This window comes from Stegostoma tigrinum, chromosome 31 (assembly GCF_030684315.1).
Source record: "Stegostoma tigrinum isolate sSteTig4 chromosome 31, sSteTig4.hap1, whole genome shotgun sequence".
Taxonomy (NCBI): Eukaryota; Metazoa; Chordata; class Chondrichthyes; order Orectolobiformes; family Stegostomatidae; genus Stegostoma; species Stegostoma tigrinum.
In genome coordinates, this window is record NC_081384.1 from 31,859,613 (window position 1) to 31,885,673 (window position 26,061).

Here is a 26,061-nt window from a genome sequence, read left to right on the forward strand (position 1 = left end):
GGTCTCTCTTCCATAGGAAAGATGTTAAACTTGAAAGGTTTCAGAAAAGATTTAAGGATTATTGCCAGGTTTGGAGGGTTTGCAAGAGGCTGAATAGGCTGGGCCTATTTTCCCTGGAGTGTTAGAGGCTGAGGAGTGACCTTTACAGAGGTTTATATAATCATAAGGGGCATGGATAGGGTGAATACTGAAGGTTTTCCCTCAGGGTAGGGGAGTCCATACCTAGAGGGCATATGTTTAAGGTGAGAGGGGAAAGATTTGAAAGGGACCTAAGTGCCAACTTTTCCATGCAGAGGGTGATGCATGTATGGAATGAGATGCCAGGTGGAGATGAGTACAATTAGAACCATTAAAAAGCATCTAGTTGGGTATATGAACAGGAAGGGTTTAAAAGTATATGGGCGAAATGTTGACAGATGGGATTAGATTAATTTACGATATCTGGTTGCCGTGGATGAAATGGACCAAAGGGTCTGTTTCTGTGACTCCATGACAGGTCATGTTTCAGAAAGATGGGTGACACAGTTTGGTGTGTTTGAAGATAACTGCATGTTTAAAAGTGCCAGTGATTCTGTGAAACTAGCCCAGACCACAGAAATGATGGATGCCACGTTCAGGGGTGGAACAGATTGATGTCAAGCCCAGGCGTCATTTTGTCTAAGGCACAGGCCCTTCCAACTTGATGAAAATTAGGGCCTTAGTATCAATTAAATCAACTTGTAAGACTGTCTGATTGTTATTTATTAATGATGTTGCAGATAGTGAATCTGTTGCCCTTAATTGGTGGGGCCTACATGTCATACTGAAGTGACCAAGCAAGTTACTAAACCCAAGCGCTTGGCAATCAATGCACCACAAGTGGACAATTTTTTTCAAGTGTAAATAATATCCCAATTTTATTCCAAATTTCTGCACGTGGCAGTAACAACTAACTCACATATTGGGGTGATAGTCTCTGCCCCAAAAGGTCAAACTTTGTGCAAACTTTGGCAATGACAGCCAGAACCTACTTGACCAGGTTGGGGATCGCAGCTGACTGTCTCCTCACCCCACATCCACACGTGCTACCCAGACAATCAATGCTGGAATGTGTAATTGGGAATTGGAACATGTCATTTTCGTTGGAAGATGTGAGGCTGTCATTACACGTCAAGGTCAAGCAGCTTTAGGACTGCTCAGCAGGTAAAGCCCAGTCAACCTGGGCATCCTACAGCCTGGAGGACTTAACATTGTGTTCTCTAATTTCAAACAACCTTTCCACCCATCCCCAGGCCCCCTTTCCAGCCCTGTCTCTTTCCTTTCATTCCAGCTGCCAACCAGATTTATCCCTCCCATCGACCAACCATGTCATACCTACTATGGTGTCCACCTGTCACCGCCATTTTGCTCCCCTCCCCTGCCCCCCTCTTTATCTGCAGCTTCCCCTACACCCACATCCCGTCCTGAAGAAGGGTTATACTTGAAATGTTGACTGCTCCTTTCCTCCAGATGCTGCTTGGCTTGCTGTGTTTTCCAATCTCCTGTTTGTCTACCTTGGATTCCAGCTGCTGGTTTTCTTTTGTCGCAAACCCCAGTTGCGTTGAGATGTGTAAACCTTTACTAGTGGTGGCTCCGAAGCTTAACTTATTCATTTGTTATCCTTCTTTCACAGATGAAAATGTGAACTTGGAGGAAGGCCCATGGGATGATGTCCATGTTATCACTGGGGCCTTGAAACTCTTCTTCCGAGAACTGTCTGAGCCACTTTTCCCATTCAATTACTTTGAGAGTTTTATCAACGCAATGAGTGAGTAAAAGTAGAATATTGTTTTACACCTGATCCCTAATCTTAGTGCTCCAACTGCTGCTTATGCTGGCAGCTTTTTAATAAATTGAGAAGTTTAAATTGCCTGTGATCTTGTCCATGTCTTTTCTGTGTAAACAAGATGGCAAAAAAAGAGGTTTTGGAATCAAACAGAGCCAACTAGTGATCAGAAGATTTTACTATTTTGACAGTTCACACTGCAGTGGAAAAGTGGAGAAAATATTAACAAGAACAAGCAGGATTTGTGGATAAGAAAATAATGTGCTATACAAGATCTTTGTACAGATATTGCATTCAAAATGGTCAGTTTCCATGAAGATACTTTGTAGTTCAGAGAGAATTGAGATTGGGAGGTAGAAAATGGTCAGGTCAATGGGAACTGATTGAATGTAAATAATAAGAAAGCAATATAAAACATTGCAGACTTCCTTATTCCTGTGCTTCAAGAATAAAGAGAGACATCATGGTAATGTCATTGTATTGATGTAGCCCAGAGATTTGGGCAAATGCTCCAGGTTTGAATCCTGCTGCAGCTAGTGGAATTTAAAGGCAATAGCTGGATTAGGAATATAAAACTAAGGTCAGTAATGGCAACAGTGAATACAATGTTGTACAATAGTTGTAAAAACCAATCTGGTTCACTAATGCAGGAAGGAAATCCGCTGGGTAGCGGTCTAGTCTGTATGTGACTCTACACCCACAGTAGAGTGGGCACTGAACTGCTGCTTCCTGAAGTGGCCATGCAACAAGTTCTGATCTCATCAGTAATTCCCAAACCCCAGGAATAAAGGAGAAAACAAAAACTACCAGTAAAAACTACTAGGGGCGCACGGTGGCTCAGCGGTTAGCACTGCAGCCTCACAGCGCCAGGGACCTGGGTTCAAATCCACCCTTGGGCGACTGCCTGTGTGGAGTTTGCACATTCTCCCTGCGTCTGCGTGGGTTTCCTCCGGGTGCTCTGATTTCCTCCCACAGTCCAAAGATGTGCAGGCTAGGTGGATTGGCCATGCTAAATTGCCCGTAGTGTTCAGCGGTGTGTGGGTTATAGGGGGATGGGTCTGGGTGGGATATATCAAGGGGCGGTGTGGACTTGTTGGGCCGAAGGCCTGGTTCCACACTGTAGGGAATCTAATCTAAATATCTCCTGCTTCTATTATTGGTTCATCTACCTGCATTTTTTTTTGGTAAGTTGTGTGCAAGGGCACCCAAATCCTTCTGAACACTAACATTCACTAGTCTATTCTAAAAGAAAATTTTGCTTTTCTATTTTTCCCTGCCACAGTGGGAAGTTCACTTTCACTATATTCTGCACCCCAGCTGCTACTTTTATTCATTTAACTTGTCTATATCTCTCTCTGTATTGTTCACTTTCCCATCCGGCTTTGAATCAGTGACACACTGGGATATATCATAATCAGTTCTGTCATTCGTAGCCAGCATGTAAACAGCACATTTTCAGAATCTGTAGCTCGGCAAGGATCAGGTACTTTATTGGTTAATAAAATGTGAGGCTGGATGAACACAGCAGGCCAAGCAGCATCTCAGGAGCGCAAAAGCTGATGTTTCGGGCCTAGACCCTTCATCTGATGAAGGGTCTAGGCCCGAAACGTCAGCTTTTGCGCTCCTGAGATGCTGTTTGGCCTGCTGTGTTCATCCAGCCTCACATTTTATTATCTTGGAATTCTCCAGCATCTGCAGTTCCCATTATCTCAGGTACTTTATTGGTTTTGTTTCTTATTAGTTGGACTTGGCAGTTCTATCAAATGTAGTTTATAGTTTTTAATTTGTTTTTCACTTTTTCTTAACAAAAGCCAAAAACATGATTGGTGATCCGAGAAAATCTTATTTGTTCTGTGAATGTCTTTAATTTTTTTTGTGTTTATGACTAGGCAAACAGTCAGATGTTGCACTGGTTTGCAGTGAGTAACTGAAAGCTATGGAAATCTGTATTCAGCAGGGTAGGGATCCTCTGTGTTGGTGCTTTTGATCATAATAGTCAAAACCTTCTATATTACTTAGAATGTAGAACATAGAACATGACAGCACAGTAGGCCCTTCAGCCCTCGAAGTTGTGACGACCTGTCATACCGATCTCAAGCCTATCTAACCTACACTGTTCCATGTACGTCCATATGCTTGTCCAATGACGACTTAAACGTACCTAAAGTTGGCGAATCTACTACCGTTGCAGGCAAAGCATTCCATTGCCTTACTACTCTCTGAGTAAAGAAACTACCTCTGACATCTGTCCTATATCTTTCACCCCTCAATTTAAAGCTATGCCCCCTCGTGCTCGCCGTCACCATCCTAGGAAAAAGGCTCTCCCTATCCACCCTATCTAACCTTGTGATTATTTTATATGTTTCAATTAAGTCACCTCTCAACCTTCTTCTCTCTAATGAAAACAGCCTCAAGTCCCTCAGCCTTTCCTCGTAAGACCTTCCCTCCATACCAGGCAACATCCTAGTAAATCTCCTCTGCACCCTTTCCAAAGCTTCCACATCCTTCTTATAATGCGGTGACCAGAACTGTACACAATACTCCAAGTGCAGTCGCACCAGAGTTTTGTACAGCTTCACCATAACCTCTTGGTTCTGGAACTCGATCCCTCTATTAATAAAAGCTAAAACACTGTATGCCTTCTTAACAGCCCTGTCAACCTAGGTGGCAACTTTCAAGGAACTGTGTACATGGACACGGAGATCTCTCTGCTCATATACACTGCTAAGAATCTTACCATTAGCCCTGTACTTTGCCTTCCGGGTACTCCTACCAAAGTGCATCACCTCACACTTGTCTGCATTAAACTCCATTTGCCACCTCTCAGCCCAGCTCTGCAGCTTTTCTATGTCTCTCTGCAACCTACAGCATCCTTCGTCACTATCCACAACTCCACCGACCTTAGTGTCGTCTGTAAATTTACTAACCCATCCTTCTACGCCCTCATCTAGGTCATTTATAAAAATGACAAACAGCAGTGGACCCAACACCGACCCTTGCAGTACACCACTAGTAACTGGTCTCCAGGATGAACATTTCCCATCAACTACCACCCTCTGTCTTCTTTCAGCAAGCCAATTTCCGATCCAAACTGCTATATCTCCCACAATTCCATTCCTCTGGATTTTGTACAATAGCCTATTGTGGGGAACCTTATCGAACGACTTGCTGAAATCCATATACACCACATCAACCAGTTTACTCTCATCTACCTGTTTGGTCACCTTCTCAAAGAACTCAATAAGGGTTGTGAGGTACAACCTTCCCTACGCAAAACCGTGCTGACTATCCCTAATCAATTTATTCTTTTGTAGATGATTATAAATCCTATCCCTTATAACCTTTTCCAACACTTTACCAACAACTGAGGTAAGGCTCACTGGTCTATAATTACCAGGGTTGTCTCTACTCCCCTTCTTGAACAGGGGAACCACATTTGCTATCCTCCAGTCATCCGGCACTATTCCTGTAGACAATGACGAGTTAAAGATCAATGCCAAAGGCTCAGCAATCTCCTCCCTGGCTTCCCAGAGGATCCGGGGATAAATCCCATCCTGCCCAGGGGACTTATCTGTCTTCACCTTCTGAAGGATTTCTAATACCTCTTCCGTGTGAACCTCAATCCCACCTAGTCTAGTAGCCTGTATCTCAGTATTCTCCTCGACAACATTGTTGTTTTCTAGAGTGAATACTGTTGAAAAATATTCATTTAGCGCTTCCCCTATCTCATCTGACTCCACACACAACTTACCACTACTATCCTTGATTGGGCCTAACCTTACTTTCGTCATTCTTTTATTCCTTAAATACCTATAGAAAGCCTTTGGGTTTACCCTGATCCTATCCGTCAACAACTTCTCATGTCTCCTCCTGGCTCTTCTGAGCTCTCTCTTTAGGTCTTTCCGGGCTACCTCGTAGCCCTCAAGTGCCCTAACTGAGCCTTCACATCTCATCCTAACATAAGCCGCCTTCTTCCTTTTGACCAGAGATTCCACCTCCTTCGTAAACCACGGCTCCTGCACTCTACAGCTTCCTCCCTGCCTGACAGGTACATACTTACCTAGGACACACAGGAGCTTTTCCTTGAATAAGCTCCATATTTCTAATGTGCCCATCCCCTGCAGTTTCCTTCCCCATTCTATGCTCCCTAAATCTTGCCTAATCTCATCGTAATTGCCTTTTCCCCAGCTATAACTCTTGCCCAGTGGTATACACCTATCCCTTTCCATCACTAAAGTAAACATAACAGAATTGTGATCGCTATCACCAAAGTGCTCAACTACTTCCAAATCTAACACCTGGCCAGGCTCATTACCCAGTACCAAATCTAATGTGGCTTCTCCCCTTGTTGGCCTATCTACATACTGTGTCAGGAAGCCCTCCTGCACACTCTGGACAAAAACTGACCCATCTATAGTACTCGAACTATAGTGTTCCCAGTCAATATTTGGAAAGTTGAAGTCCCCCATGACAACTACCCTGTCTCTCTCACTCCAATCGAGAATCATCTTTGCTATCCTTTCCTCTACATCTCTGGAACTATTCGGAGGCCTATAGAAAACTCCCAACAGGGTGACCTCTCCTTTCCTGTTTCTAACCTCAGCCCATACTACCTCAGTTGACGAGACCCCAAACATCCTTTCTGCAACTGTAATACTGTCCTTGACCAACAATGCCACACCTCCGCCCCTTTTACCATCTTCTCTGTTCTTACTGAAACATCTAAATCCTGGAACCTGCAACAACCATTCCTGTCCCTGCTCTATCCATGTCTCCGAAATGGCCACAACATCGAAGTCCCAGGTACTAACCCATGCTGCAAGTTCACCCACCTTATTCCGGACGCTCCTGACATTGAAGTAGACACACTTCAATCCAACTTCTTGCTTGCCGGTGCCATCTTGCTTCCCTGAAACTTTATTTCGGACCACCCTACTTACAACCTTTTCTATAGTCGAACTACAATTTTGGTGCCCATCCCCCTGCTGAATTAGTTTAAACCCACCCGAACATCCTTAGCAAATTTCCCCCCCAGGATATCGGTACCCCTCTGGTTCAGGTGAAGACCATCTTGCTTGTAGAGGTCCCACCTACCCCTACTTGATATTGAATAAATAATGTTCCTGCAAAGAACCTCTGCAGAGTCATGTCCATTTGCAGCTCCTAATGACCGTGTAAAATAAGTGAGTTATATCTACTTCATGAATTCTTCTGGTGACCACCGTCTATCTACAAGCTGGACTGAAGGTGAAAGAGGCTCCCTATTTGCAGTGCTCTGAAATAGCCGCAAGTGGATTAATACTCGGTGTTTCCATTATGCGTAAGTTGAGTTTATGTTAAACTGCCATTAAGCTGGACAGTGTCAAGGTGCACTTCATCGGGCTTCTATCAGACTGATGTTTGAAGGGACCACAAGTCTGTTACCTATCAACTCCAAACAGTTATGGTTTAAAAAAAAGAACTGTGGCAGGACCTGGGGATTAAGAAAAATCACTTTTTTTTTCCTTCCAAATGTTTCACCAAAAGTTAAAATACTACCATTTTTTTCCCCCACAGAGTTGGGAGATCCTGGACAGCGTTTGACATACATCAAAGATTTAATCCATTCGCTCCCTGTGTCCAACCATGATACCATGCAAGTTCTCTTCAAACATCTGTGCAAGTGAGTAACTGTCTTCACTCTGGGTGAATTACATAGTTTAAAAAAAACCCAAAAGGCAGGCCAGAGACCAGGAACACTGGAGCAAATAACTCCCCTCCCATCTTCCCAAGTTCTGTCCACCAGCTACAAGGCACAAGTCAGGAGTGTTGTAGAATCCTCCCCACTTGCCTGAATGATGCAGCTCCAAAAAGACTCAAGAAGCTTGACACCATCTAGGACAAAGCAGATTGCTTGATAGCCACAACATTCACCACCTTTAAACATTCTTTGCATCATGGTGCACAGTGTACTACCTACAAGATGCATTGCAGATATACCCCGCAGCTCCTTGCAAATATGTAACCTTTATGACCCAGAAAGGTGAGGGCAGCAGACATACAGGAACACGAGCTACATGTTCATGAGCAAGTTCCCCTCCAAGCCACAATGACCCTGACTTGGAACTCTATAGCTGTTCTTTAACTAATAGCACTGTGGGTGTACTATACCACACAGACTATTCGAGAAGAGAGCTTACCATCTTTTGAAGGACTTTTAGGGGTGGAAAATAAATGCTGGCCAATCCAAGACATTCAATTTTGTGAACAAATGCAAGAAAACTCTGGAGTGTTGTGGGTAGATTTGGGCATCAATGTTCAGCAGGTTGACCTAGGACAGTATGTTTACATAAGTTTACCACGACTAATAGCTTTATTCCCATGGTTAAATAGAGGAGAGATTACATAAATTGGGACTAAACTTCCTGGATTTAGACAACTTGGTGATGTGGTCAAAGTTTTAATGATATTTAAGATAAAGGTAACATCAATGGAAGAAATTGTTTCCATTGGTTTGACCGGGTAGGATGGGGGGGTGGTGCAGGGGACTATAGTCTGACAAGTGACCTTATAGATAAGTTGAATGGCAACTGTCTCTTCCCTGGGGTGGGAGATTTCAAGATAGGGGGCATATTTTTAAGGCGAGCGGGAAAGATTTAAAAAGGACATGAGGGGCACCTTTTTTGCGCAGAGAGTAGTTCGTGTCGAATGAATTTCCAAAGGAAGTAGTGGATGTTGGTACAGTTCCAATGTTTAAGAGACATTGGGATAAGTACATGAATAAGAAATATTGGAGGGATATGATCCAAGCACAGGGAGGTGGGACTAGTTTCATTTGGGATTATGGTCAGCATGGACTGGTTGGTCTGAAGGGTCTGTTTCTGTGCAGTATGACTCTGAAAGTAGATGTTTAAGGAGTAGAATGGGTAAACGCTTAGACACACTATTGCCACATTTCTTCTTTATAATAACAACTGTTATTTTTTTATTTGAATGTATTATATTTAATTGGCCATGAATGTTTTTCTGTGACCCTAAGTTTGTGTTGGGCACTACGTGAGGTAGATTTTCATGACAGCATTCCTAAGCAAGTGTTGGATGATTTTTGTTTCATTAACCATATTGTCCATCAGTTTTAACCTGTGCTGTAAATAACATTGAGTGCTTCCAATAGAGAATTCAATCAGAACGGCTTATATTTGATGATACTGCACATTATATGGGCAAATCAATATTAGTCCGAATTTATTTCATGTGGTTGTTTATAGGAGGTTAGTCATCAAGAACTGTTTGTTCAAAATGAGATAAAGGGTCAAAGCTCAACTGGGTGGTAATATTGAGTTGAGTAGGGGAGAAACTTAGGAAAATGAAGAACAGAGGTCAGATAATATAAAACAAACTGGAAAGAAAGGGCAAAAGAATGCCAGCTTTTTGTGATGCTAGTAAAGGAATACTTTGCTTGAGCAGATGGCACAGGGCATGTTTGGATACAGGGTGAAGGAAATGTGGTGTCGGAGATAGCAGTACTAAGTTTGGCCTGACTTTTCCCAGCCTAATAAATGGAAAAGCAACTGAGGCCCTTGGCCTGTATAGTTAGTGCTTTTGTGTGAATATAGTGAGGCTGTTGACTTGCTCGTTGCACTGCTTGTTCTCATTCAGACATTTTGTCTAGGTGACACCATCAGTGGAGCCTCCAATATCCCCGAAATGCATATCCCCGCAACTTCATCCACAGCTGCCTATTAAGCAGACAGCAACAGGAGGGCACAGTATGCCCTAACACACTGGCGCCACACTGCATAAGGCTTTGTTGGAGGCTCCACTGATGACATCACCTGGCATGGTGATGCAATGTCTGAACGAGAACAAGCCACCTCAGCGAGCAAGTCAACAACCTCACCCGCAACCCGGGCTACAGACCTTCACCAACAGCGTGAATATAGTTTTGGCTGAGCTGTAGTGCCTCAGCTGCCTGGCCATCATTATCCAAACTTGCACAAGAATAACCATTTCAGTCAGCCATTATATCATGGCCGTTGGCCAGTTTTCATTGCGCTTTGTACAAGTTTAATCAAAGAGAGAAATTTGGCTTTAAAAATGAGGAAATAATTAATTTCACTACCAGTGACCTAGCAAGGTCATCCGTTGATAAACTGACTCCTCGGAATCAGGTTGAATTTGGAAAACCCAAAGCTAATCTTTACAGCTATGAAAAATTTGACAGGGCAGGCATTGAGGAAATACTTTTATTTGTTGTGAGACCGAAACCACGGGCTATAAAATTTACCTGATTAAGTCTAATAGAAAATTCACGAGAAACTTCTTGACCTAGAGATTGGTTAGAAAGTGGAACTGACTATTATAAGTGGTTGAGGTGACAAGTGTTGGTGCGTTAATGTGGAAGCTTACTAAGCACAGGGTAGACAAAAGTAAATGCCATCATGGCATTAGTATTAGCTCAAGTAGGATGGTTGTGTGGAACATAAAGCATTGGTATAAGCCAGTTGGGCTGAATGGCCTGTTTGTGTACAATATAAACTTAGTCCAGTATTACGCTGGTCTAGGGCTAAAGAGACATTAATCTGTTTTTATTCCTGTTCCTGACCATTATCAATGACAGCTGCTGATATGGACCTGGCCATGTATTGAATGCTGGATGGGCTTGTAATGTTCACGCTTACAATCTTTTGAAGCGAAGAACTTTGTTTGCTGCTACACAATTCATTTAATATTTTTGTCCCTTTTCTACTGTGGAGTTGGCTTGCAATGAATACAAGGACAATTTTAATGATGTATTTTAGGATTGAATAATGGTGACATAAAATAGCACATGGCTTTCCAAGTTATAATAATCTCCTCCATTCTCTTCCAGTGTGATAGCCTACCGCAATCAGAATCGAATGAGTTCTCAGAGTATGGCGATTGTGTTTGGCCCCACCCTCCTGAGACCAGAGACAGAAACAGGAAACATCGCAGTCCACATGGTCTACCAGAACCAGATTGTAGAGTTCATTCTTAATCAGTACCAACACCTTTTCAGCGAAAGCCGGGAGTTGACGGTTTTCAGATGAGCAACACAGGACTGGTGTATGTGTGTGTGTGTGTGTGTGTGTGTGTTTGTGTTGTATGTGAGAGTGCATTCCTAGAGTAATAAGGAGCTAGAGGTGTCTGCATGCATTTAACCCAGCAGACATGGTTTTATTGCAAAAAAGAGGAAAGGCTGTATCTCAGGACATGATCCGACTTAACTTCACATTTATAGTTGGAGAAGCATTATTCCAACTGGGTCATATTGTTGGTGGACAATATCTTGAGCCCTGAGGCACAGTATGAGTGAGCCTTCCCATCTGATCGACAAATTCGCTTTGCTGCTGTGCATGTGGTTTTTGTTTTCAATATTCTGAGGTCCTTGTATCTGGACCCAGAAGAGGTGACATGCTTATTTCAACTTGCACCTGGAAGCAATTTCTGGAGGATATCTTTCTGGCTGCTGCTTTCACTGTGTAGTTCATGGTAGCCCTTGGGATTCTGCCCAGCAGGATTGTTTTGTAATGAATCAGCACACAGCACTTTAAAGGGTGCTTCCCTCTCTCGATTCTGAGGCATTTTTACATGTGATCTGACATCAGTAATAAGAACTGGATCTAACTCCCCAAGGTATTGGATGTTCACGTTTATCTATTGCTATTTATTGACTTTGTTTATAATAATTAAATGTGCAGTTTGTAAAAGCATATTGAATTGGGAAAATTGTAACACTGGAGATTATATCACACATGAGTAACAGAAACCTGTGGGACAGTCATAATGGAAATGATTTACCAAGGCTGTTAGGTCAGATAGTCAGACAAGCTAAGGTTAAACTGCTGGAGCTGGACTGAATATACCATCTTCTTACAGCAATGTAATAGTGTAGTTTTCTCCAACGCTTAAAAGAAACTGTTTTGCTCAGAAAGGGCATTCTGACTATGGGCAAAATGTGAAATTGTGGTAGGTAGTATGAAGTGGAGCTTATGGAAGTTAGAATGAGCATTCTGATAGTTATGAAGAGTTATCTTGTTGTGTAGTTTATTTAATGCATAACTCCTGATATTGTCAGACTACTCGATCATCAAGGTATTTTTTTCCAGCTTAGAAACCTAGATAAAAGGCCCATTGTTCAGGATACCAATAAAGTTTGAGAAGAGTAGGAGGTCGAATGAGGTAAATGACGTAGTGGTCAGACAATGCCAGATCTGTGCTTTAAAATGATACATTACAGGAAAGGAAAGAGTCAGGAGTACGGAATTGTTGCTTTCCAAGAAAAGAATTTCCCTTGTGGAGAAATCTAAAATGAGAGTGGAGATGAGCAAGAATTACTTTCCCTAAAGTGTTGAGTTTGTGGAATTCATCAGCCCAAAGCGCGGTGGATGCTGGGACACTGGATGCATTTAAAGAAGAGACAGAACATTACAGCACGGTACAGGCCCTTCGGCCCTCGATGTTGTGCCGACCTGTCATACCGATCTCAAGCCCATCTAACCTACACTATTCCATGTACGTCCATTTGCTTATCCAACGACGACTTAAATATACCTAAAGTTGGCGAATCTACTACCGTTGCAGGCAAAGCGTTCCATTCCCTTACTACTCTCTGAGTAAAGAAACTACTTCTGACATCTGTCCTATATCTTTCACCCCTCAATTTAAAGCTGTGCAGATCGTGTAATTCTGGGCCCCCTCGGTTCCGTATCTTTTACCTCAGTGTTTGGCTGTTTTTCAGGTGCTGGGGTTTGTTCTGGTTCTGGTTTGTTCTGGGGCTGTGGGCTGGTTGTAGGGAGGTGGCAAACATGTTAGGGGATCCTACTGTGGTTTCTCTTGTTCGTCCTTTCCCTGCCCTCCCCCTGATCTTTCTGTAGTCATAGGATATAGTCCTACCTTCGCACCACCTATCCAACAAGCCACATAGTCTGACTCTTGTTGACTGGTTCTTTCCGATTGACATATATATTTAATTCTTGACACAACCAATCCTCATCGGACCCATATTTGGGCCAAAAAATATTAGGTACCTTAATGCTTTCTCTAGACCAAACAAAACAACAATAATTTATCACTGTAGTCTTATCTTTCTCCCGCGTCCGGGAGCTGTATTCTCAACTGCCCAACATTCTCCCCAAAGGGCTGTCAGGTGGAATATATTCCACTTTGACATTATTTGCAGATCGATCGCTACTCAGGCAACTCCCCTTGCCTCCCATTATGCTAATTTAATTAATCTTGTCGAGATTCGGTGGCGCCTTCTTCCACACCCGCTTCAGGGTCCTAACCCTCGCGTGGGGGATTTCCCCTCTTAACAACCGGTCTAAGGCTGGGTGCTAGAATCAGGCAGACACCTTACTTGTCCAATTAATCAGGCCAATTATATACTTGTTATATTTCGCCAATTCTCCGTACGTCCCGACCACCGAGGCAATACTTAAAGGTCAGTTTTCTTACGATATAACTTTAATTGGTAACAGTTAAAGGATTATGAGGAGCGTGTAGGAAAGTGAAATTGAGGGCAAGATGAGATCAGCCACGATCGTATCAAATGGTGGAGCAGGCTCGAGGGGCTGATTTGCTAAGTCTTGCTCTTAGTTCCTTTGTAAGAACTATTGAAATACAAGGCAGGCTGGAATGATGGCTGACTTTTGGAGAGTTACGAGACATTAAATGTGGAATAGTTGTGCCCAGAGGGCAGGAGCATCAGTAACCAGAAGACGCAGATTTCAGATTATCAGCATAAGATGCAGGGGGTAGATGACAGGCAACAATTTTTTTTTCATTTCAGTACGTTGTGATCTGGAGAAGGCAGTTGAATCAGAGTCAGTAATGACTTAAAATGAGCAAATGGAGATATACTCAAATATCTGTGGAATGAACAACATAGTGAGGCTAGGTGGATAGCTCTGTCAAAAAGCCAGAATAAGTCCAGTAGGGCTGAATGACTTGTTTCTATGTTGCAAGAGTGAGCAATTCCCTGCAAAGTGTGGGTTAAGCTCAATGTTACTAGAAATAACGGGATGGAAAGCATTGTGGGCATTTGTATAAACTACAGGAAATGTTGCAGTACAGTAGCTGCAGCAGCAATGTGACATTCACAACAGTGTGATCCATCCAGATACATCAGCGTTTATAAACTGCCCTAGCAGTCTTAATTCAGATCCATTGATGTGTCAGATTCACTCTATATTTGTTTTAAAAAAAAGTCTGTGTTTGAGAAGAGATAACATGGTGTTGAGCTGGATGAACACAGCAGGCCAAGCAGCGTCAGAGGGGCAGGAAGGCTGATGTTTCAGGCCTAGTCTAGGCCCGAAACATCAGCCTTCCTGGTCCTCTGATGCTGCTTGGCCTGCTGTGTTCATCCAGCTCTACACCTTTTTATCTCAGATTCTCCAGCATCTGCAGTTACTACTATCTCTGTGTTTAAGAATCTGTCTAATTGAAGTAGCCCATTGCAACCCAAAATGTTAAAATCCTCTGGGACAGTGGGTGAGCTCATCATGTGATCTTCCACTGAATCCCAGAGACGAAGTACGTCACATGATGGGAGAAAGCATCATTGATTTCTCTTCCTTCATGGAGAAGCGGTGCCAGGTTACAGGCATCGATGTCCCCACAGCAAGTGGGAACTGACTGGAGAACAACCACATGAAGTATGGAGATGTGTTTGCTTTCAGAAGAGATAATGAAACACTTTACCTGGCCTGAGAAAGCATTGCATGATGACACCCAACCTCTGAAATTGTAATATTGGAAACTGATATTCAATCTAGCCGCTGTCTGTAAGAGCACTGAAACTTTGTCAACCTATGTTATAGTCAATATTGACAGAACTCAACTATGTCAGTGTTTCTTAGTTCACAATGTTTATTTGGTGAACTACCAATCCTATTTGGGATTTTTTGGATGAAATGCAATGCATTCATAAGGTTCACACTGGGGGGGATGGAAGCAAAAACGGATGGCAGAGGTGGGAACACTTTCAAAATTCCAAAATTCACCACCAACACCACCACTATCCAGTATACAACAGAGCACCACCGGCTAAATCCATGACAGTTGTAGTTGCTGTTGCTCTCAGGAAGTGTCCAGAGAACATTTCTAAGTAAAGAATTAAGGAGAGAGGTTGAAATCGATTAGAGTGTTCAGTGGTGATTCATTTGCTGGTGCTGTAATCTTCACAAGTCTGCTGTCTGACTGGGGAGTATCCCTTTGCAAATTTCCAACTGTCCAATATCATCTCATGATTCCCCAGATGCATAAGAATCTTTGAAGCATCTTGTGACGATAGATGTTGTGAAAGTGTGCTCGTAACCCGAAAATACATACTTTGGGAAGGAGCCAGAAATTTTCTTGACACTACCCTAAATTAAAATTAATTGGATGAAAATATATTCTATGTTGGACAAATGGGTCAAGTTACTGATTTAGGCTTCTACCGGATGATGGGGGTAGAAGACTACAGATATTTTATTGTAAGGTTCGTCAGGTACTCTCTTAATAGGTTGCCCATCTCTTTGCCCACATCCCTTCATTTCGGTTGACTGGAAGTCTTCAATCCCAGATAGTTCCTAGACAATGCAATATTCAGTTCTGCATCACTGAGAAACATGAGGTGCTGAATTCAAGAACAGACTAGCTATATGCTCAGATGTTTCATTGCTTATTTCAAAGTCGTCTTGCTTGTTTATTTTAAACACAGCCGTTCCTTTGGCTACATCAAGGAATATTGTTTATTTTACCTTGTGAATGCCACACACTGAGACTTTGGTAGACATGGTTTGGCATCTATTGCCGTAGTGGGATAAAAGGTGAGAACCTCACACTGACTCCAAAACATAATGCCCCTTTCATCCTTAACCCATTCTATTCTACTACTGTTCACCTGTAAGTGGTAACATATCTTAACCACCATACCTTGAAGCATGCCTTAAATAGCAGTTGACTGATGGAATACCCTAAATGCCCTTCCTCCATCAAATAAAAGATGACCATTGTATCACCTGGAGAACAGTGAGATTGCTTTGAATTGAAGGAAATTAGAAGAGCAAAGACTCAAAAAAAGAATTTGCCCAAAATGTTGAATTTTTAAAAGTAAAATTGGCACACTCTACCCAAGGTTACCCTAGTTAAAATGAAAGGATTCTTACCGGTACAAAATAAAAATCATTTAGGAAGTTCAAGCTCCTATTAAAATTAAAGCAGAGTTGCCTTAGCCAAAGATTATAAAGTCATTGTACAACTATGATTTTCCTGCAATACTTGTTTCCACACTACTTCCAATGAATGTGTTAGTTTCTTGTGCTTGTCATTTTAATGGAATTGTTAAGCTAACGTGCTAAACTTGCAATGCGCGATCTCTGAAAATGTGTGTCTGGGTTAAGGAGGAGCCATTTTGAAACTGTTTTGAAACACAAGAGTCACAAAATGACTGCATTTAACGTGGCAAAGATGGAAACTGTGCATTTTCTTGTGATGGATGCCCTCTTCCAAATTCCATAACATTTAAAAGATTTTTTTTCATTAATCCGCAGATTGCTTCTGCTTCATAACTACTAGTGTTTTTTTGAAATGTATCTGTTACTTTTTTAGAACATAACAATCTGAGAAATTGTAAATAACTTGAAAAGATTCCAGAGTTATGTATATTATTTAAGATCTCTGTAAATGAAACCAAATTAAGGTTCTGGGCTTGTTTATTTTATTTTGAGGAAACAGTTAGATTGATTCTTGCACTGGCACTAACCTCAAGTACAAAAATATCGGCAGCTGTTACAGGAAGCATTAATGTTAACCCTTTTCACCTTTTAACTGTAGCATAGGACACTTTGCAAAAATTTAAAATTTGAAACCCTGCTGACTGAAAGGTCCAGCCTTAATGTATCTAATGTGATAAATATTCAGTGTTAGCAAAGGGAAGAATTTTAAGGGCTCACTGAACACTCTGGAGAGCTGAGTTTCTAAAGGCCAGTAGGGTTCAATTGAATCCCTGGCCTCTTCTAGTGCACTGGGACATGCAATTGGACATACTGCCTCTAGAAATGGGAGGGTTGTGGGGGAGGGAACAGATCACTGTCCATTGACCCCTGCTGAGAAAGTATGCATGCAAACATCAGGGTGAGGACATTGATAGGTCAAAGCTGCAATAACACCTACCACAGCAGAATAGTTGGTTCCTTTGGGGTGATTGATCCATGCCACATGAGAAAAAGGATAGTAATATGCACCATTCCCAATGGGGTGCTCTAATGCTGTACTTAGATGGCTGCTTTTCTATGTTCTAGACCTGTCAGCAGAAAATGGTATGTGCTGTACCTGAACACAGCACATTGTCTGCTTCATTCTAAGCCATTTTCCTGGCTGTTTCTGTCCCTGGTGGGTTTTCGATTGCCTGGGAGTGAAAGGCAAGTTGAGAATGCAGGTGATGGTAGGTAACAAAGTGTGAAGCTGGATGAACACAGTAGGACAAGCAGCATCTTAGGAGCACAAAAGCTGACGTTTTGGGCCTAGACCCTTCATCAGAAAAGGGGGAGGGGGAGAGGGTTCTGAAATATTTCAGATTATTTCAGAATCCTCTCCCCCTCCCCCTTTTTCTGATGAAGGGTCTATGCCCAAAACGTCAGCTTTTGTGCTCCTAAGATGCTGCTTGTCCTACTGTGTTCATCCAGCTCCACACTTTGTTATCTCGGATTCTCCAGCATCTGCAGTTCCCATAATCTCTAATGCAGGTGATGGGTCTGCTTCAGTCAGAATAAGACAAGTCCCTGCTAATGGTGTTTTTCTAAGCTACATGTCAGCTACCAGAACAAACTTACTCCATCCATTTAGCACCGCAATTGGAAAAGACAGGCTGCCAAGCAAATTTTTGAACATTATTCAGGAATGGAATATGGGCATCACTGTCTAGACCAGCATTTATTGCCCAGAGGTCTCTTAGAAGTCAACTGCTATAGGTCTGGTGTCACATGTTGGCCAGATATCGCTACATACGGGTGTAATTAGATGGGGTTCCAAGTAATTGGATATCTCACCTCATTCTGAACTTAAGCAGAAATTTCATTCTCCCTGCTGTTGAAAGCCACCTCTTTTCCCCCTCTGCAATTGCCCTCTCCCAAAGCCCTCTGCTTCCACAACTGTCATCACTCTATCCTCACCTTGTGGATTCATTTTCCAAGTGATTATCTTGCTTGTCCTTCAGAGCCTGTAGTTCTGAACCTTACCTTCACGAACAGTCACTCACCCTTCTGTTTCTCTATTCCTTTTCCACTGCCCCACTTGCTTAGCTGTGGTGGCTCCCTGGAAGATTCATCTCAGGACTCATTCCAAAGGGAAGCAAGCTGTTCTCTGCAAAGGAACAATGTGCAGGGTTATCGGGGAATGGTACTATGTGAATTGTTGATGCAATGAGCCAGTGCAGGCACAATGGGGTGAATGCTTTCTTTCTGTTCTCTGGCAACTTTGTGAATTTCCCCATGTTCTTGAATCCCTTCCACTCAATTGACGTGCACAGAACTGGTTAGTGTGAACTTCCTATAGTCAAACACTCCCATTTCTTCAACCTGGAAGTTTGCCTCTATTCTCCAATTGTCACCGACAGACTAGATTTCTCAATCATTGCAACTTAATCCTCAGGAATACTCTTTCAAAGCCAGTCCATCTATTTACCTCCTTTCCTGCCACCGCAGGATCCTTCAAAAAGCTTCATATTTGATGATTGTGCCTGCAGTCTCTTCCCTCAGCAAAGTTCCTTTCTATATAATTGATGCCTAATGCCTGATGTCACCGCCTTTCATGCATCAGCTTGCCATCTACCTCTGTATAATTAGGTTTCCTTTTGCCTTCTTAATTTGCACAAGTCTTTCCCTGTATGTAAAGTGCACTTGAGGTATTTCACAATATAAATACAAGTATGTGTATATAATTCTATATAAATAAGATTCTGTTCAGCAATTGCTGTTGCATCTCACCTTTTTTGTACTCAGCCAGTTGCCTCTCTGGTATCTTGCTGTTGTTACATGAATGATTAGTAAATAAATGATGGAATTATTGGAGCTTTATTGCTCAAGTGAAGAAAAATGTATACATTAGCATTTTCCTGTAATAAAGAGATTAAAATGTCAGTGATTTTAGAATTTGTTTAAAGTGTGTTAATTGTTTTTGTCCTGACAGAAATGGAGAAAGAAGTGATTCCATTTATATAGCACCTTCTGCAGCTTCAAAATATCCTCAAACATTGAATTTGTTTTGAGTGCAGTCGCTGTACTGCATGTCTCATTCATGACTCCCAACACAAATTTACCACTCTTGCTGTGGCAACGCTCAATGGTTACCTGGAGGGCAAAGGGAACGCTTTGTGGATGTCCTCAAATCCTCAAGAATGCAACATTTCCCCTGACTCATGGAAATTTCTTGCTCAAAACCTGCCCAGGCTGGGGAAGAGGCATCCGCCAAAGTGCCAATGAGCTTGAACGATGGGGTAATATGTGCACGCTTACCGGTCTCATCAAACACAACCCAACCGATCTGTGACAATGCAGATCTAACGTCAGGCTATTTTCTTCCCTCAGGACCCACAAATCTGTAGTGGAAGAAGGTCATCTGTCCACAGAGACTGCTGAATAAGTCACTGTCTAATCAGAGGAGACCCTTCTGAGGAAGGGTCACTGGACCCGAAATATTAGCTCAGATATTTTCTTCACAGACGCTGCCAGATCTGCTGAGCTTTTCCAGCACCTTCTGTTTTTGTTCCTTATTTACGGCATCTATAGTTCATTCAGTTTTCATAAAATGATAATTTGCCATGTTGGTTGAGGGATTAGTATTGGCCAGTACACCTGGGAAAATTCCTCTGCTCTTCATTGAATTGGTACTATGGGGGATTTGGCCCATTTCAGTGGGTAAAGGACTTTGCTTTAACATCTCATGTAAAAGACCACATCTCTGGTAGAGCTACTCCCTCAGTATTGCATTGGATTATTAGGCTGAATTATGCATTCAAGTCTCCGGAGTGGGCATTGAACTAACAATGTCCTGCTTTGGCCGTGACTTGGCTGTATTGCTCTTTCTGACAGGGTTATCTCACCCAAGTCTGAGCCTCTTCACGTAAAAGTAATAACCACACTAAACACTGGCCTACAGTAGGACCCCGGGAGTTATCACATGACCTTGCCCAATGCTCCTACAAGTAAGAGTGCCCTAAGTTAACAGTGGTGAGGCACAGAAGTCCTAGTTAACAGCTCCTGGGGCAGTGAGGCTAAAGCCAAGTGTTTTTACCATTTACCTGTTTCAGAACAGCACAGACCAGGGAGCCCTGACATCTCTATGCATCACAGCACTGTCTTAATCAGGGGCAATAGAGAGAGAACTTCACCAGTTGGAGAATTTACAGGGTGGTGATCTATGTTGTAATTTCCTGTCTCTGGTTCATCCCTGTGCTGTGTAACCTGGATCTGGGTTGTCTTCAAGTTGGTTCTACCTGATAATAATGGCTAGATGGTCCATTACGCAATGCCAGGAACCAGGCAGTGTTTCACTGGGCGGGGCAGCGGTCCCAATACTCAGTGCCTCAGACAGTGTGATCTTTATTGTCAACAAGCCAGTCATTTTGTCATGGACAGCATAACCATGTTTCTCTTTGTAAAACTTTTATCCTGGATAGTGCTGACGTCTAGTTAACAGCTGACCCTCATTCCATCTGTTGAGAGAGATAATGGGGCCTGCAGATGTTGGAGAATCCGAGATAACAAAAGTGTGGAGCTGGATGAACACAGCAGGCCAAGCAGCATCTTAGGAGCACAAAAGCTGATGTTTCGGGCCTAGACCCTTCATCAGAAAGGCTTTCCTGATGAAGGGTCTAGGCCTGAAACGTCAGCTTTTGTGCTCCGAAGATGCTGCTTGGCCTGCTGTGTTCATCCAGCCCCACACTTTGTTATCCCTCATTCCATCTGTTGTGTACTGAAGATCTCCAGCAGATGTCACTATGTAACACTACAGCTCACTATTTCTATCCAGTTCACAAGATAACGTGAGATTCATTCTGATCAGAAATCAGTTTCTTCTGAAGAACTCTCCTGAACAACCAGTTTTCATTACAATAATCTAGACTCTCTCCTATCCTTAGTACTGTAGTTTGGGTGGAGATGTTAATTATCTTGTTTTATGGGGATACAGTCGCTTGACAAGAAGAGCAAAATGATTTCCATTTTCAGTCAAATGTGAATCTTCAGAACTAAATTAAATGCAATTTTCTGGGCTTTGTTCACAGTGAAATGCCATTGTACAAAGATAAATCTTCGTGACTGAAGCTCCATTAGAGTCTCAGAAGGAAGAGTCAGCCAAGCAAAATTGGTAAATGAGTCAGGTTGGTCTAACTGGAACAAGACCATTTGGAGAAGTATTACTAATTAAACAATTTCTGTTCTTTCATTCTGGGGTGTCATTTGTGTCAACAGTTTCCTGCTGGTGTTTCTGGTCTATACAAGACTTACCCACACTTTTCTACCCAACTTCATTAACATATCCTTATATTACTTTCTCGTGTTTAGCCAGCTTTCCCTTGTCATTTTCCATTATGAATTTGTATGTCTCAACTGGAAAAACTGGGTTGTAGCTTGAGGCTTACATATAAGGTAACAGAGAATGTAATTCCAGATTCAAATTAACTGTGCTATACATGGGTAATATATAGTTACTAAAAGACAATTAATTGACTTGCAATAATTACATATTTCTTCAAGATGCAAAAACTCACATCAATAAATTGTGGCTAACCAAGAAAAATCAGAAAATGCTGATAAAGTTACCAGAAATTACAGTAATTCTGACGTTTGGGAGGATTTTACAATATAGCAAAGGAGGACTGAAAAACAAAGGTGAATAGAGTATGAATATAACCAAGGGATAAAAAAGACTAAAAAAACTTCTTTAGTAATGTATAAAGACAACATTTAGCTTAAATAAATATGGGCCCATTAGAGGCATAGTTATGTGAATTCATAATGGAGAACAGAGAAATTGAATGGAAGCTAAATGGCTCATTTGTGTCTGTTTTCCCCGAGAACGCTATCAGAAATCTCCCAGAATTAGAGATCCAACTGGCTATGGTGAATGAGGAGTTGAAAAAAATGAACATGAGTAGGAACATTGTACTGGAGAAATTAATAAATAAGTTGGTAAATACCCAGGAGCAACAGTCTCCATCCTGGACTGTTGAAGGAGATGAGGTGGTTATCAAGATAGTTGATGCATTGGTGGTCATCTTCTAAAAGACCACAGATTTTGGAATGATTCCTGTGGCTTGGAAGGTAGAAAATACCCCCAACTTTTTAAGAGGGGAGCAGATGGAAACAATGGGACTAAAGACCTGTTTGTCTCTACTGCTACCAGAAGACTATATTAGGATTTATTATAAGGATGGGATAAACACATGGCTGGATGATAATGATCTGATTGGGCATGGAATGGATTTAAAATAAAGGAAAATCATGTTTGACAAACATTTTGGCATGTTTTGGCAACATTCCTTACAAAATTGATAAAGGAAAACTGATGGACATAGTGTGCTCAAATTTTCAGAAGGTTTTGGATAAAGTTCCCCTCGTTGGAAGAACGAAAACATGTGGGATAGGGGTTAATGTACTGGTTCAGATTAATGATTGACGAGCAGGCAGAAAACAGGGAATAGGAGTAAATTGTCTTACACTGGAGGATGTAACGAGTGGAGTAACCACAAAGATCGGTGCTTGGGCTCCAGCTTTTCACAATAAATGCCAATGCTTTGGAAATGGAGATCAAAAGTAATATTTCCAAATTTTTGGATGGCAGAGAGTTAAGTGTGAATGTATCTTGAAGAAGATGTACAGTGATTTCAGGAGGATTCAGACAGGGCTTAATGGACAAGAATATGGTTGATAAATATAACATATAAAAATGAGATTATTCACTTAGGTAATAGAAACAGATCATAGAATCCCCACAGTGTAAAAAGAGGCCATTTGGCCCAATATGTCTGTACCACCCCTCTGAACAGCATCCCGGTCCCTTACCCTATGCATTTATCATGGCCAGTCCACTTAGCCTACACATCCCTGGATACTATGGGGCAATTCAGCATGGCCAGTCCATCTTATCTTTGGACTGTGGGAGAAAACCCACCCAGACACAGGGAGAATGTGCAAACTCCAAACACGGGCTATCACCTAAGCGTGGAATCAAACCTGGTCCCTGTTGCTGTGAGGCAGCAGTGCTAATCACTGAGCCAAGGTTCCGCCCAAGCAGAGAACACAACATTTCTTGGATGATAGGAGTTTATTAAAAGGAAAAGTCACCGTAGCCTTACCAGACCATAGGGCTGCTTGCTCATTAGAAACAGACGACTAGTGGTGGTTTAACCTGAGGGTCACCATGCTTTAGCTGAGGGGACAGGCTGTCAAGGAGAGTAGTTAATGGTAACTTCAGCCAGTGCAGGAATTGAATCCACATTTTTCGGCATCACTCTGCATCACAAACCAGCCATCAATCCATAGGGACCTAGAGGTCACTGAAGACTAATAACAAACTATGAGGAAGGTTGCTGAGTGTTAGCTTTGATCTCAAGAGGATTTGAATACAATAGTGAAATCTTGCTTCAAATGTAAAGAAGCTTGGTTAAACTGCACCTGGAGTACATTGTACAGTTTTAGTCTCCTTGCCTCAGCAAGGATATTATTGCCTTAAAGGGGCTGCACTGAAAGTTTATCCAAGTTTTTCGTCAGGAGGACAGGACTGTCCTACGAAGAATTGTATTCTCCAGAGTTTTGAAGAATGACAACTGATTTCAATAAAACCAACAAAATATCTAAAGTGATAGACAAGATTGATGGAGACAAGGACCAAAGCAGAAATTTGTGGAAAGGCTCAGCCAGTTTGGTAGCATCTATGGAAAGAAATGAGAGTTAACATTTCAGACCCAGTGACCCTTCCTGCAATCTGAGGAAGGCTCACTGGACACCGAAATGTTAATTCTGGTTTCTCTCCACAGATGCTGCCAAACCTGCTGAGCTTTTCCAGCAATTTCTGTTTCTGATTTCCAACATTTGCAGTTCTTTTGGTTTTTAGATGGAGACAAGATGTTTCCTTTGGAGAATCTAGAACCAAGGACAAAATTTAAAAACTGTCACTTAAGTTCAAAATGTTTATGAACCTTTGAGTTCTCTACCTCAGTGGAGTAGAGGCTCAGTCTTTTGAGGATGCTTCGGATAGAAACTGATAAATTTCTGAGAACAATAGCGTACAGAGTTATGGGATGGGGCATGTAAAACGTATTGATGTGTTTGATCAGCCATGATTATACTGAACATCAGGGAAGATTCCAAACGGCTGAATCAACTAGTCCTGTTCTATGTTCGTTATCCTCTTTCCTAATTCTTTCATAGGATGTGCGTGCTGTCAACTAGACTAGCATTCACTGTCCATCTTTAACTGGTCTTCAATCTTCATAGTGCCTGTTCTCCTGGTTGGATTCTTCTTCTTTGACAGTCCCTGGGGAGTGAGGATGACATGCTTCCACTCCAGTTCAATGGCTGATACGCTCAATACATGATTGGCAGACTCTGCGAAATGAGGGAGGGGAGCAGCAGCTTGAAGATATGAAGGGAGAAATCTGCTTGTGTGATATGCTCATGAAGCAGTGTAGATCATTACAGGAAGTGATGCAATGCCACATGATCTTACTCGCTTTTGCAGAGCGCAGGCAAAATAAAACTGGTGTATTTCTCAAATAAAGGTTAGTTTTTGTTTGATCTCTGAAATCAATATACTTTAGTGGCACCACAAAATAGTGAATGTTGGAGAAGGAATGGGTGGATGGGCTACTTTGAGGTTTGTGTGTTCCCTCTAATCCCTTGACTTCACCACTGTGTCTTCTTGATGAAGTCTCTTATGGCTTCAGTGCCTAATTGTGTGAGCTTTTTCCACTCTGGTCTGTCACAAGCTGAGGACTGTTTCTCGGTAGTGGCACGGTGGAATTACTGTGAGTGCAACATCACTTGGCATGAGCAGAATGTCTCTTGGATATGTTCCAACCATCTAGTCTAACAATGTTGCCACAACTAAAACCGCAAAATCATCTGATTACCTATTCTGCTTGCTGTTCTTGGTATCTTGTTGTGTGCAAAATGGTTGTCAGCTTGGTCTGCTTGCAACAGTATTTACATGTATTCCTGGAGGTTTTAGCAGTTGACTTGTTTCTCAGAATCCAACCATTGGTCAACCAACACGCTGTTTTTGAGACTCACTGCCTTTTTACCAATCAGAAAGCACAGAGACTCATTATCCAATTGGATGAATCTTGTCTGTCAGCCAAACATCCTTTTCTTGCTCTTTTCTGTATTTTTACAGGAATGTTCAAAGAAAATGGTAGAAAAAAAATTCTAATTTTCTGATTGAAGTCTGCAGTGATTGCAATGAGGTCAGCCAGCTGGACTTCTGGAAATAAGTTTTCTGATTAGGGCTGTTAATCTGAGCCAATCAGGGGGACCTGGCTGACATACAAGCATGAATGTTGAGGATATCAAATCCTGCAATGCCTGACTCGATGGATCATAGAATCCCTCCGGTGTGGAAGCAGGCCATTCCGCCCATCCAGTCACACTGACCCAACACCCTACCCTGTCCCTGTAATCCTGCATTTCCCATGGCTAACCTGCCTAGCCTGCCCACCCCTGCACACTACAGACAATTTAGCACAGCCAATCAACCTAACCTGCACAGCTTTAAACTGTGGGACGAAATCCACTCAGATAGAGGGAGAATGTGCAAACTCCACTCTGACAGTTGCCAGAAGGTGGAATCACACCCATGTCTCTGGCGCTATGAGGCAGCAGTGCTAACCACTGAGCCGCTGTGGGAGGCAGTGCTGTTGTCAGCGGCTGTGTATTTGTAAATAAAGAGTGATTGGGGATGAGATGCAGCTTCTGAAGACTTATTTCAGGGAATGCGTAGACTCTTTTCAGTCCTATTGAGTTCAATATTATTAGAGCCTGAGTCCATCCTTCTATGATTTTTACCCATCCCCACACCCAGTCCTGTCTTGACGTGGGTTGCTGAAATACTATCAACCCTCAGCCATATTATCACATTTCAAGGGTTTGCTTTCAGCACATAATCTGCTATCCTTAGCTCTCATTATCACTTATTTAGTTTCTCTTCTGTCCTGGCCTGCCATCCATAATCCACTCATTCAGTCACCCCTTTCTCTCAATGAACTCCATCTCCAC

At 42.2% G+C, this 26,061-nt stretch overlaps 1 protein-coding gene and 1 long non-coding RNA gene across 5 annotated transcripts in view; one reads left to right on the top strand and one right to left on the bottom strand.

Annotated features, from left to right (window-relative positions):
- Positions 1 to 14,078, top strand: part of LOC125466241 (rho GTPase-activating protein 12) — a 212,064-nt gene extending 197,986 nt beyond the window's left edge. For all 4 annotated transcript variants that reach the window (XM_048560516.2, XM_048560517.2, XM_059638678.1 and 1 more), the window contains 3 exons: positions 1,652 to 1,786; positions 7,361 to 7,466; positions 10,656 to 14,078. In XM_048560516.2, the coding sequence (XP_048416473.2) occupies positions 1,652 to 1,786; positions 7,361 to 7,466; positions 10,656 to 10,854 (440 nt within the window). In that variant the 3' untranslated portion in view covers positions 10,855 to 14,078. The remainder of the gene's footprint in view (positions 1 to 1,651; positions 1,787 to 7,360; positions 7,467 to 10,655) is intronic.
- Positions 1 to 26,061, bottom strand: part of LOC125466243 (uncharacterized) — a 155,281-nt gene that overhangs the window by 118,136 nt on the left and 11,084 nt on the right. Inside the window, exon 2 of the long non-coding RNA XR_007250413.1 lies at positions 18,048 to 18,151. This is a non-coding gene — a long non-coding RNA (uncharacterized LOC125466243). The remainder of the gene's footprint in view (positions 1 to 18,047; positions 18,152 to 26,061) is intronic.